The following is a 14,232-nucleotide window of genomic DNA, read 5'->3' on the forward strand; positions in this document are numbered from 1 at the left end:
GCAATTCTCCTGCCTCAGCCTCCCAAGTAGCTGGGATTACAGGTGTGTGCCACCATGCCTGGCTAATTTTTGTATCTTTTTTTAGTAGAGATGGGGTTTCACCATGTTGGTCAGGCTGGTCTTGAACTGCTGACCTTGTGATCTGCCCGTCTCGGCCTCCCAGAGTGCTGCGATTACAGGCGTGAGCCACTGCGCCTGGCTTAAAATTAATTTCTTAATTTTAAGAAATTAAAAGCACTTTATTAGAAGTGCTTTAATAGAAGCACTTTATCTCTCTATTATGAATGAAGTGGTGGCCATTTGTAATAGAGAGATAAAGTGCTTCTATTAGGACATTATCTGGGGTTAATTCTTTAAATAGTAGTTGCCCCTTTTAGTTTGGCTTTTTTCCTTCTTATTAGTTTATATGCAGAATATTTAAACATAATTATAGCATTTTTTATTTTTAGTATCCCAGTGTACTAAGATGTCATGAAGGAATCGGTAGATAATTGATTCAAATGATCTGAAGAGTTTGTTGCAAGTCTTTCTGCTGCATTATCACGTTACATGCTTTTTGCTTTTATTTATTTTTATTTTTTAATTTTTTTCAGACAGGGTCTTACTCTGTCTCCCAGGCTGGAGTGCAGTGGCATGATCTCAGCTCACTGCAACCTCCACCTCCTGAGTTCAAGCGATTCTCGTGCCCCGGCCTCCTGAGTAGCTGGAATTATAGGCCCCACCACCACACCTGGCTAATTTTTGTATTTTTAGTAGAGATGGGATTTCACTATGTTGGCTACGCTGGTCTTGAACTCCCGACCTCAAGTGATCTGTCTGCCTTGGCCTCCCAAAGTGCTGGGATTACAGGTGTGAACCACCGTGGCCAGCCTGCTTTTTGCTTTTAATATTAGCACTAAACTTCAATTCTTTTTTTTTTTTTTGAGACAGGGTTTCACCATGTTGGTCAGGCTGTTCTTGAACTCCCGACCTCAGGTGATCTGCCTGCCTCAGCCTCCAGAAGTGCTGGGATTACAGGTGAGCCACCGCGCCCAGCCTTAAACTTCAATTCTCTCTCTCTCTTTTTTTTATAATAAAGATGGGGTTTCACCTGTTGGCCAGGATGGTCTCCATCTCTTGACCTCGTGATCCGCCCACCTCAGCCTCCCAAAGTGCTGGGATTACAGGCGTGAGCCACCGTGCCTGGCCTTAAACTTCAATTTTCATGTTGCTTAAATGTCAGCAATTTTTCCCTGGTTTAATGCATAAATGGTCTCCATAAGAACTCAGGGTATTTTTATTTCTGTAGGACAAAACTTAAATCTTGAAATTTACTACAGACTGTTGTTATTGGGAGTTTTTTTACTTTTAGCAGTAGACAAGAAAACTTTTGAACTTTGTTTTAGAATGGTGGCTTAAAATGATCACACACTTTTTGATATTTTTATAACAGTTATAAATGTAAACATCAATCTTTTATATTAAAATGATTATTTTAAAAACATGAATGATTCCTTGTTTTAAAAATGAAGCATATTTGTGTTTGTGTGTGTGTGTATATACTAAGCTGTTAATTATTGTGTACATTTCAGCTTAAAGTTTATTTATAATTAAACCATTGAATTATGGTTATATCGTGAAAAGTATAATTAAGCCATTATGTGGAATATTTTTAGTGAGTCAACTAGTTTTTACAGTCAAGTTGTAGAAAGTACTAAACCAGAACTTTTGCTTTTTTCCATATGTGATCTTGAGTCAGTCATTTCATCTCTCTTGTCCTCTTGTTCTTGATCTATAAAATCAGAAGATTGGACAAGATCATCTCTTAAAGTTCCTTGAAACTCCAAATGTCCTTATTTTTTTATGGCGGAATTACTGGATTGAATAATGGAGTTAGAACTGTGTATATAGCTCTAAAAGCAGTGAGGGTAATTTTTTTTTTTGACTTTAGTAAATTTATTATTATAAAAACTTAGGTAATTGCCAAGTAAAACATTAGCAGTATTAGCCAAGATTTCCCAGTTAGTATTTGCTTTTGTAGTTTGGTACTAACCTAAGTTGTATTAATTTTTATGTCTCTCAGATCGTGTATATATAATAAGTATATAATATACTTATTTAACACTGCATTAGGCAACATTGTGGGTTATCTCTGTAAGTTTTCTAAAGGATTTAAGAATTTCAGAAGTGTCTGTACGCTGTTAGTCATGTTGCTACCAGTGCAGTGGTTTGCATCCGGGTGGTTTGTGTCCATCAGAAACATCAACGTTTGGGACGCTATATGAAAGAGCCTAATTGACTTTCCTGACACCTCAGAATGTTAAGCTTGTTTTTACTTTATTCATTAGCAACTTGGTATTTGTAAATGTACTCAAATGTTTTTGAAGCAGTGCATTTTCTTTTGTTTTTACAGAGTCTCGCTCTGTCGCCCAGGCTGGAGTGCAGTGGTGTGATCTCAGCTCACCGCAACCTCCACCCCCGGGTTCAAGCGATTCTCCTGCCTCAGCCTCCCGAGCAACTAGGAGTACAGGCATGTGCTACCACACCCAACCAGTTTTTGTGTTTTTAGTAGAGACAGGGTTTCACTTTTGGTCTCTTGACCTCATGATCCGCCCGCCTCCGGCCTCCCAAAGTGCTGGGATTATAGGCATGAGCCACCATGCCCAGCCTGAAGGAGTGCATTTTCATTTCTCATTTGATCTATGTGAATTACATGAGGATTAGACTAAAGAGACTGATAGGAATGTTAAAACTACTTTCCGTGAAAGTAATATGAAAGATCTACTATAGTTTTAAATTAATTCAACTTACATGATTTCACTTAGAGGTGGAAATCTTGTATATCAATTGTCTCCTGATTGATCAAATTTAGTGGATAAGTATAATCCTTCTTTGTTTCTTGGTGGTAAACTGAAGTGGATTCTCGTTTTGTTTTTTTTTTGTTTTTTTTTCTAAGAGGGAGTTTTGCTCTTGTTGCCCAGGGTGGAGTTCCATGGTGCAATCTCAGCTGACTACAACCTCCGCCTCCTTGGTTCAAGCGATTCTCCTGCCTCGGCCTCCTGAGTAGCTGAGAATACAGGCGTGTTCCACCACGCCTGGCTAATTTTTATATTTTTAGTAGAGACAGGGTTTCTCCATCTTGGCCAGGCTGATCTTCTCCTGATCTCAGGTGATCTGCCTCCCAAATTGCTGGTATTACAGGCATGAACCACCGTACCCAGCCGAGTTTTTTTTTTTTTTTTTTTTAAGGAACACTTATAATTTAGGAAATGTGTTCTGTTTCAGTTGTGGAGGAGGCAGAGAGGATGATTGCTGGTGGTAGGCTCTGGGAGAATTTACTGACTACAGATATATATATATAAGCAATACCCCCATGTAAGAAGTAAACAAGTACATATAATTGGATAGACACCAGATTACGATAGAGTCTAGTTCTGCTCATGCCTTAGTTAACATTCTTTCAGTTTGATAATGTCACTGTGCTTGGTGTTGAAGATAAAGATTTCTCAGCGGGCTCAGTGGCTCACGCTTGTAATCTCAGCACTTTGGGAGGCCAAGGTGGGTGGATCCTGAGGCCAGGAGATTGAGAACATCCTGTCCAACATGGTGAAACTCCATGTTTACTAAAATACAAAAAATTAGCCAGGTGTGGTGGTGCACACCTGTAGTTCCAGCTGCTTCAGAGGCTGAGGCAGGGGAATAGCTTGAACCTGGGAGGCAGAGGTTGCAGTGAGCCAAGATCATGCTGCTGTACTCCAAGCTGGCAACAAAGCAAGACTCTGCCTCAAAAAAAAAAAGGTTTCAAATTGGTGGAGTTTACAAACAAGTTTATTATAAGAAAATAATATTTAACAAGGGAGGGTCCTTTAAACCTCAAGAGAGTCAGAGTGAAGTTCCCAGAGAGAACTCTGGCTACCTAATTACCTGGCTAAGTTGCCGTCTTAAAGGACACATGGGAATCAGGGATAAGAATCTGAAGGGGCAGAGACTTGCTTGGCATCTTATAGTTAAAATTAATTTACTCAGAGTAGGCAGTATACCTACAAAAAATTTTAAAAATTAGCTGGAGGTAGTGGCTTGCACCTGTAGTCTCAACTACTTGGGAGGCTGAGGTGGGAGGATTACTTGAGCCACAGTACTCCAGGCTGAGGTGAACTATGATCTCACCACTGTACTCCAGCCTGAGCGATAGAGCTAGCCCCTGTCTTTAAAAAATAGCAAGAATTGGCTGTGCTCTGTGGCTCACACCTGTAATCCCAGCAGCTTGGGAGACTGAGGCGGGCGGATCACCTGAGGTCAGGAGTTCAAGACCAGCCTGACCAACATGGTGAAACCCCGCCTCTACTAAAAGTACAAAAATTAGCCGGGCTTGGTGGCATGCGCCTATAATCCCAGCTACTCAGGAGGCTGAGGCAGGAGAATTGCTTGAACCTGGGAGGCAGAAGTTGCAGTGAGCTGAGATTGTGCCACTGCACTCCAGCCTGGGTGACGGAGTGAGACTTGGTCTCAAAAAAAGAATTTACTTTCTATTCTTTCTAGATTGGAAACTCAGTGCTATGCTGACTTCCTCATAATGTGTGAAACTTCCAAATAACTTTTAAATATAGTAAAGTCACTGTATGTTAAGTACAAATGCCATGTCCACTACAATATATTTTAATAATTAGTTGCCTATATTTTTGTGCTCTTTTTTTATTTAATCATGTTGTTTTATGATGAATATGGAAAATATTTTATGTATGAAACTACAAGAATAAACTTTTTTACATGTTAACTGGTTAACTCTTACTGATAGTTTTTATGAAATGTATTTGTTGCAGATGTTTATAAATGATACCAATTCCTGATATTTTAAATTGTATTACTTTATTATTGAAATACAAGTGACTATATTATTGATAAATATTAAAAATAATGTTGTAATCACCTATACAGAAATAATAATATAATAAAAGTATTAAAAGCTATAGCTAAATTTTAGAATTTTTTTGCATTTTGTATGATTAATTTTTTCAGTGAGCTTATTAGCTTTATTGCTTATCTTGTTAAAATGTATTTTTATTATGATAAAAAAAGTAGATTTAGTATCTTATATTTAAATTTCTGAAGGAGTTGAGCAGGTGAGGTAAGTACATAAGGTCAAGTAGTAGACAAATTTCTTTTGAGACAGAGTTTAATTCTTGTTGCCCAGGCTAGAGTGCAATGGCACAGTCTCAGCTCATGGCAACCTCTGCCTCCCAGGTTCAAGTGATTCTCCTGCCTCAGCCTCCCGGCTAATTTTGTATTTTTAGTAGAGACAAGGTTTCTCCGTGTTGCTCAGGCTGGTCTTCAACTCCAGCCTCAGGTGATCTGCCCGCCTCAGCCTCCCAAAGTGCCGGGGTTACAGGCATGAGCCACCTCGCCCGGCCCCGACAAAACATTTTAACAGGTAATAAGCAATAGCCAGAATTAGGTCAAACTAGAACATATATATGTCATCTATTGGGAGCAGACTATGCTGATTGCTGTGTAGAAATGGGGCACAGTGCCAGATACAGTGATTTTTTTTTCTTTCAAGAAAAATTTAAGTCTGGATTTTATATTTCGTTCATTCAGACTAACAAATTTGCAGCAAACAAATCACCCATAAACTACTACTATGAAAACTTCAATTATATTCTAGTATTTTTAGGCAATTCATGAATTTTTTTTTTTTTGGCCTCCCTATGTGCTGGGACTGCAGGTGTGAGCCACCACGCCCAGCAGTTTTATTCATATATACATAATGTTTTGAGACGGAGTCTTGCTCTGTCTCCTAGGCTGGAATGCAGTTGTGCGATCTTGGCCCACTGCAACCTCTGCCTCCGGGGTTCAAGCGATTCTCCACCCCTCCTGACCACGTAGCTGGGATTACAGATGCCCAACACCACACCCAGCTAATTTTTGTATTTTTAGTACAGATGGGGTTTCGCCACGTTGGCCAGGCTGGTCTTGGGTCTTGAACTCTGGACCTCAAGTGGTCCACCTGCCTCAAAGTGCTGGGATTATAGGTGTGAGCCACTGTGCTTAGCCTATTCATTTTTATAATAGTTTCTTCAGTGTCTTCAAAGTTACTCTTTTCTTAATTTTTGTGGGTATAATAGGTATATTTATGGATTACGTGCGATATTTTAATACAGGCATGCAATACATAATAATCACTTTAGACTAAATGGGGTATCCATCTCAAGCATTTATGCTTTTTGTTACAAACTATCCACTTATACTCTTTATTTTTAAATATATGATTAAACTATTTTTGACTATTGTCAGTCACCCATTCTGCTAGCAAATACTAGGTCTTATTTTTAACTATTTTTTTGGACCCATTAAACATCCTTACTACCACCCCTACTAACCTCTAAAGTGTCTGGTAACTGTCTCTCTACTCTCTTATTTCCAGGTGTTCAATTGTTTTAATTTTTAGCTCCCACAGATAAGTGAGAACATGTGAAGTTTGTCCTTCTCTGCCTGGTTTATTTTACTCACTATAACGATCTTCCAGTTCCGTCCATGTTATTGCACATGACAGGCTCTCATTCTTTTTTATAGTTAAATAGTACTCCATTGTGTATATACCACTTTTTTTTTTCTTTTTGAGCCAGAGTTTCACTTTGTTGCCCAGGCTGGAGTGCAGTGGTGTCATTTTCGGTCACTGCAGCTCTGCCCCCTGGGTTCCAGTGATTTTCCTGCCTCAGCCTCCCAGGTCTGGGATTACATGCACCATGCCCCACTAAATTTTGTATTTTTAGTAGAGATGGGGTTTCACAATGTTGGCTGGGCTGGGCCGGAACTCCTGACCTCAAGTGATCCCCCTGCCTTGGCCTCCCAAAGTGCTGGGATTACAGGCATTAGCCACCATGCCCAGCCAAAAATTTTGAGTGACCTGAATCCCCAGATCCCAGGGAAACAGCCTTGGGGAAAAGCTGATGGTGCCAGAGGTAATGGCAGCAGAGCAGCTCACCTCACCTCCTTCAGGCTGCTTAGTGAGGCAGGAAAGCAGAGAACTTTCTTATAACACTCAGCAGCCTGAATGGCCTCACTCCCTATGAAACCTCAGGAAAGTTGAAGACTTAAAGCCTCCAGGGGTCACCTAATGCAGCAGTCCCCCAACAGTGTCTGCCTTAGGGATCACCCAACCAGCGCTAGTATCCTTCTGGTCCATTTTTCTTCTTAGAGTTTTGCTCTGTTACCCGGGCTGGAGTGCTGTGGTGCGATCTGGGCTCACTGCAACCTCTGCCTCCCAGGTTCAAGCGATTCTCTTGACTCATTCTCCTGAGTAACTGGGACTACAGGCATAACCACCACGCTCAGCTCATTTTTGTATTTTTAGTAGAGGTGGGGTTTCACCATGTTGGCCAGGCTGGTGTCGAACTCTTGACCTCAGGTAATCTGCCCACCTCGGCATTCCAAAATGCTGGGATTACAGGTGTGAACTACCATGCTCGGCCCACATATACTTTATCTAGTAATCTGTTAATAGATACTTAATGTTACTTCCAAATCTTGGGTATTGTGAATAGTGCTGCAATAAACATAAGAGTGAAGATACCTCCTCGATATACTGATTTCCTTTCTTTTGAGTATATACCTAAGAGTGGGATATGTTGTAATAATTTTTAATATATAATCATGTGGTATAAAATTGAAAACATATGAGGTTATAAAGTGAAAAATCTTAGCCCTCTTTTCCAGTTACCCATTTTCTCTCTCCCTAGATGATGCTTTGTTAAACAAGCAAATATATACTTGTAAACTTTAATTTGTTTTTGGAGACAGAGTCTTAGGCTGGAGTGCAGTGGTGCTATCACAGCTCACTGCAGCCTTAAAGTCCTAGGCTCAAACTGTCTTCCTACCTGATCCTCCTGAGTAGCTAGGGCTACAGGTCCATGCCACCATGCTTGGCCCCACTTTCATTTTACTCTCTTCTTTTAAAAATATGCAAAGATAGTATACCATACACAAGTCTGTACCTTGCTTGTTTGTTTTTAATAGAAACAAAGTTCTCCCTTTGTTTCCCAGGCTGGTCTGGAACTCTTGAACTCAAACAATCTTCCTGCCTCGGCCTTCCAAAGTGCTGAGATTATAAGCATGAGCCACCATGCCTGGGTGACTTTCTTTCTTTTTTTTTTTTTGAGACGGAGTTTCACTCTTGTTACCCAGGCTGGAGTGCAATGGCGCGATCTCGGCTCACTGCAACCTCCGCCTCCTGGGTTCAGGCAATTCTCCTGCCTCAGCCTCCTGAGTAGCTGGGATTACAGGCACGCGCCACCATGCCCAGCTAATTTTCTTTGTATTAGTAGAGACGGGGTTTCACCATGTTGACCAGGATGGTCTCAGTCTCTTGACCTTGTGATCCACCCGCCTCGGCCTCCCAAAGTGCTGGGATTACAGGCTTGAGCCACTGCGTCCTGCTGACTTTCTTTTTTTTTGATACAGGGTCTCACTCTGTTGCCCAACCTGGAGTGCAATGGCACGATCTCAGCTCACTGCAACCTCCACATCCTAGGCTCAAACGATCCTCCTGCCTCAGCCTCCCAGGTAGCTGGAACTACAGGCGTGTGCCACCACGCCTAGCTAATTTTTGTATTTTCTGTAGAGACAGGGTTTTGACATGTTGCTGAGGCTGGTCTGGGACTCCTGGACTCAAGCAATCCACCTGTCTCAGCCTTCCAAAGTGCTGGGATTGCAGGTGTGAGCCATCACATCTAGCCTTTTTTTTTCTTTTTCATTTAACAAAATAAGTTAACATTTACATATTTTAGGAAATAGTTCTTCCTATCTTGCAGACAGCAGTACATGAACAAATTCCTCATTGTTTTTAATAGCTTTGTATATTACATTTATATTATTTATTTTGTATGTTATATACTATAAATTATATATACATTATTAGTATTTATATTTATATAAAGGTACATATTTATATAAATAGGTTTATATTTGTATAAATATAGGTATAATATAAATATAGGTGTGTGTGTATATATATATGTATATATTTACATAACCTTTCCCTCCTTGATGGACAAATTATGGTACATTGAATAACCTTGAACATATCTTAATTTGCAAATGTGTAAAGATGTACGTAAAGTAAATTCCTAGAGTGGAATTACTGAGTCAGAGGGTATTAAAGGCATTTGTAATATGGATATTTGTTGTCAAATTGACAATCAAGTAGTTCTATCAATTTATCCCTTTACTAGCAGCAACAGTGAATAAGGTCAACATTTTTTATTTTTGTCAATTCAGTTGGTGAAAAAATGTTACCTTTGTAATTTTAACATGTAAGATTATGACTTCTGATAGATAGTATTTTATTTCACGGAGGTTTTTTAAAAGTAAGTCTTATTACTGTAGAATCATATTTTTTCATTTAGCTTTTAACAAACTTTTTCATGAAAAATGCCTATTCTCATCACAAATTAATTTAATTAACTATTGTGTTAGACATTTAGGTTGTTTGTGCTTTCTGTTATTAAAAAAAAAAAAAAAACCCAAGGACTGTTTTATTTTAAGTGGTTACCTTTACAGATATTCCAATACATAGAATTACTAAAATGTTAAAAGGTACAATAAATATGAATATATTCAAGGTTCTTGGTCTGTAATGCCAAGTTGCTTAAGAAAACTGCTGGTACCTTTTATGGTTTTTTGTATTTCACTTTTTGTGAATTTTCTGCTCATATACTCTTAGGTGGTGTTTCAGCTTTAATTTGATAGAGGGACATTGAGAGGTTTTGGTTGTCACAGTGACTGATAGTTAATAGTCAGGGCAAGGGTTGCTTAAGGTTCTGCGGTGAGTTGGACAGCCCTACTCAATGAATTGCTCTGGTGCCCCCATTCCTAAGCACTGTTATACAGTAAGAAAATTAATACATTGTCATAGTTGCTGAGAATATTTTCCCCAATTTTTTACTTTTTAATTTCACATAGACAAGTAGAAATAATAATTTTTTTCATTAGTTCAAATCTGTTTATTATTTACTTCATTAGTGAATCTAAAAAGCTATTTAATATCCAGAGTTCAGGTAAATATTCTTAGTTTCTGTTTTGGAAGGAGGTACACATTTTGTGAGGAAAATAAACGTTCTCTTTTTTTTGTTGTTGTTGAAACAGGGTCTCACTCTGTCACCCAGGCTGCAGTACAGTGGCTTGATCTTGCAACCTCGCCCTCCCAGGCTCAAGTGACCCTCCTACTTCAGCGTCCCCAGTATCTGGGACTATAGGCATGTGCCACCATGCCTGGCTAATTTTTGTATTTTTTGTGGAGACAGGGTTTCCCCATGTTGCCCAGGCTGGTCTTGAACTGTAGGACTCAAGCAATCTGCCTGCTTTGGCCTCCCAAAGTGCGGGATTACAGGTGTGAGCCACTGCTCCTGCCCTCCTAAGCTCTTTAACTGTTAAACAGCAGTACTAGTTGAGTATCTCTTACCCAAAATGCTTTGGATCATATTATTTCAGATTTTAGAATGTTTGCAATGTACTTACCAGTTGAACCTTCCAACTCTGAAAATCCAAAATGCTACAGAGAGCATTTCTTTTGGGCGTCTTTTTGGCACTCAAAAAATTGAAGATTTTGGGTTTTCAGATTTGGGATGCTCAGTCTGTAGTAATCATGACAGTGAGACACTTTAAAAAATGTCATTGAAAAACAAAAATAAGAAAAAAGAAAACAAAAAAAGTCATTGAAGATTTTAATTACATGCTTACCGGACTTTCTTTTGTAAGTCTGCTGTATAAAACCTAGGAAATGCAAAAACTGAAATAAAAATCACCTATAACTCATTTTCTTAGAGATAGACTCTGTTTCCTATTTTGTTTTACTGTACAGATATTTTAAATTTTTATCAATTTTAAGTTTTGAGAAAGTAATACGTGAACATACACTTATTGCAGAAATTCAAACCTTATACATAAAGCTGAAGTCTCCGTAAGACTTCCATTTCTAGACCCAGTCCCTTTTGCAGAGCTTCCATGAGAAGTTTGGTATATGTAGTATTCTTAAGATCTCTGTCTCTGTAGAAATAGGGAGTTATCTTATGGTGTTAAAAGAAATACAGACGATTTACTTTTTTTTCCTTTTCAACTAAACAGGTTTCCTGGCTTTTGTTACAGTGAGACTTTTAACTGCCACATAGTATTAAATAGCATGTTTATACCTTAATTTGTTCAGTTTCTCTCCTATTGTAAGATATTTTGAGTGTTTCAATTTTTTGGTTGTTATTACAATTTTGCATTCTCACTTATGCCTATCCTCTCACATTTATTCGTTCATTTAATAAATACTGATTTCTTGTCATATGCCAAGCACTGTTTGAACACTAAGAATTGAGAAAGGAGTAAGACTGAATATTCAGGTCTATCACATCATGGAACTTATATTCTAGCGAGAGAAGATGGATATAAAAATTGAATACTAATTAGCAATAAATGCTTGAAAGAAAAATAAAGCAGAATAAGAGGATGTAAAGTGTTAGGAGGATGAGAGCTCCTTTCTTAAATACAGTAGACTAGGAATGGGCCTCTATGTGAAGGTGATAATTGAGCAGCAAGGGGATGAATTATGTGAAGGGGATGAACTACGTGAAGATGGTTTGAGAGTATTCCAGGTGGAGGGAACAGCAAATGTAAAGGACCTGATGAAAGCGTAGGCTGTGGGATGTTATGGGAGGGGGGACAGCTGGATACCAATGTAGCTGAAATAAAGTTGAGGAAAATATTAGAAGATGTTAGGAAATGAAAGTTGAGGAAAATGCCTAGAGGTCAACAGGAGCTAAAATATTTAGAGCCATATAATTGAAATTACAGTAGCCACAAGCCACATATGCTGATTGAGCACTTGAAATGTGGCTAGTCTGAATTAAGATATGCTGCAAGGATAAAATATACACTGGATTTCCAAAGACTTGTAAAAAAAAAAAAAAAGTATATATATATATATATATATGGTGCCCCATCCCCAGGATATATCATGTATGTGTAAGTATTCCAGAATTCAAAAAAATCTGAAACACTTCTGGTCCCAAGCATTTCCTATAAAGGATGTTCAACCTGTACATACCAAGTTACATAGAATATATTAAAATTAGCCTGCTTTTAAGCAATTTGTCAAAATACGGCCACTAAAATTTTTTAAATTACCTATGTGGCTCATGTTTTTATTGAACGGTGCTGGTCTAGAGCCTAAAATCTATGCTGAAACTTTTCAGATAAATGGAATGTTAAGACAGTTTTAAGCAGGGAAATGATATGATAAGGTTTTATTTTAAAAGAATCATTTCGGCCAGGCGCCGTGACTCACGCCTGTAATCCCAGCACTTTCGGAGGCCGAGGCGGTCAGATTGCCTGAGCTCAGGAGTTCAAGACCCTCCTGGGCAACACATGAAACCCTGTCTCTACTAAAATGGAAAAAATTAGCTGAGCATGGCGGTGTGCACCTGTAGTCCCAGCTACCTGGGAGACTGAGGCAGGAGAAGCCCTTGAATCCGGGAGGCGGAGGTTGCGTGAGCTGAGATCATATCACTATACTCCACCCTGGGCGACAGAGCCAGAGTCTGGCTCAAAAAAAAGAATCATTCCACTCTGGCTACTTTGTGGAGAATAGGCAGTACAGAATTAGTATAATCAGAGAAAACAGTTCGGAGGCTATTGGAATAGTCTAGATAAGAAATAATGATAATGGTAAAGGTAATGAAAACTTTTGGGATAATTTTTGAAGCTGGAGCTAAGTTAGCTTCTTAATGGTTTGGATAATGAGTTGCTAGGGAAAGTGAGTGGAACTGAAGATGACCCCCAGGTTTTCAGCCTTAGCAGCTGGCTTGGAGAGTGATAATGTTTATGAATATTTGAGGGAATGGAGGTAGAAGAATAGAGTTTGTTTTAGTTGTATTATTTTTAATAAAGTAAATTTGTATCGAGGTGTATAACATAGCATATGAAACTATCATTTTTAGAGTCCATCAGTTTGGATACTATTTACACTTCCTGCCTTTGTTTCTTCTACCCTTTACCTTACCTGTCAGCTTCCAACAGATATTAGAATTCAGCATTTTAAGTCCTTAAAATAAATGTCTTATCAAAAGAACATCTGTTAAATAATAGCTTTCTGTTACAGAGATAAAGCTGTTACACAGAGTATCTCTTTGGTATTTTTGTATGTGTGTCTATACTAGCATATCTGTAAAGGCTGTTGCTCATAATCAGAAAGTACCCTCATATGTGAAATTGAATGTTGTACTTTTACTCAAAATGTAAATCTACCACATACGCTATTTAACAATACCATACTGTCATTAAAATACCCCACTTTTTCTTCTTAGATGATTTTTGCTTCTTAAAAGTCTCACATTTTAATCAGAGCTCTCATTTTTTCTTCCCCCGCCCCAGGAGCAAAGGGATCAGTTGTCCTTGGTTTTTTTGGTCTTTTCTTCGTTTGAAGGTAATCTGCTTATTGAGTTCACTAATCATAGAGAATACAATTTTCTGTGTGGGCTATTAATCTATATTCTGGTTGATAAATAGAAAGTTGATTATATAATAATGGTTAAGACTTTGAAGTCTTTTCTAATTGCCTCACAAAATGCAATCAAATTTCTTAAAAAAAAAAAAAAGCACTAATCATGTCATTTACCTCACAGAAATAAATATCAAAATAAATTCAAACTTTATTTCTAATTTTGTTTCACAGAACTTTTTTTCCAGCAATTTGTGAAAGATCTTTGCTACTTTAGTCTCCTTGTCTGAAAATATTTTACTCATAGATTAAGTATTGGAGCCATGGGAATAAAGGTTCAACGTCCTCGATGTTTTTTTGACATTGCCATTAACAATCAACCTGGTAAGAATACTAGTTAACATTTATAAATGAGTGTTTAATATTTTAAATTAGTGAAGAAGTTTAAACCAACTACCTTCTTTTTCAGCTGGAAGAGTTGTCTTTGAATTATTTTCCGATGTGTGCCCCAAAACATGCGAGAACTTTCGTTGTCTTTGTACAGGTTTGTTCACATTTTCAGCTGCTCTAATAGTAGTCTCTGTTGACCATGGCTTGCCTTTTTTATTTTTATTTTTTAAAGAGACAGGTTCTTACAGCGTTGTCCAACTGGACTAGAACTCCTGGGCTTATCAGTCCTTACACATAAACTTCCTCAGGAGCTGCGATTACAGCTGTGAGCTCCCACACCTGGCATAGCTTGCTTTATTTTTTTATTCACTCTATTTCAGATTTCT

At 38.3% G+C, this 14,232-nt stretch overlaps 1 protein-coding gene across 2 annotated transcripts in view; it reads left to right on the top strand.

The window, feature by feature from the left end:
• Positions 1-14,232, top strand: part of PPIG (peptidylprolyl isomerase G) — a 49,960-nt gene that overhangs the window by 2,334 nt on the left and 33,394 nt on the right. For both annotated transcript variants that reach the window (XM_064373353.1, XM_064373354.1), the window contains exons 2-4: positions 13,390-13,441; positions 13,691-13,840; positions 13,926-14,000. In XM_064373353.1, coding sequence (XP_064229423.1) covers positions 13,780-13,840; positions 13,926-14,000 — 136 coding nt within the window. In that variant the 5' untranslated portion in view covers positions 13,390-13,441; positions 13,691-13,779. The remainder of the gene's footprint in view (positions 1-13,389; positions 13,442-13,690; positions 13,841-13,925; positions 14,001-14,232) is intronic.

The sequence above is a fragment of the Aotus nancymaae genome, unplaced genomic scaffold, assembly GCF_030222135.1.
Source record: "Aotus nancymaae isolate 86718 unplaced genomic scaffold, 86718_ANA_hifiasm-v0.15.2.pri h1tg000008l, whole genome shotgun sequence".
NCBI lineage: Eukaryota > Metazoa > Chordata > Mammalia > Primates > Aotidae > Aotus > Aotus nancymaae.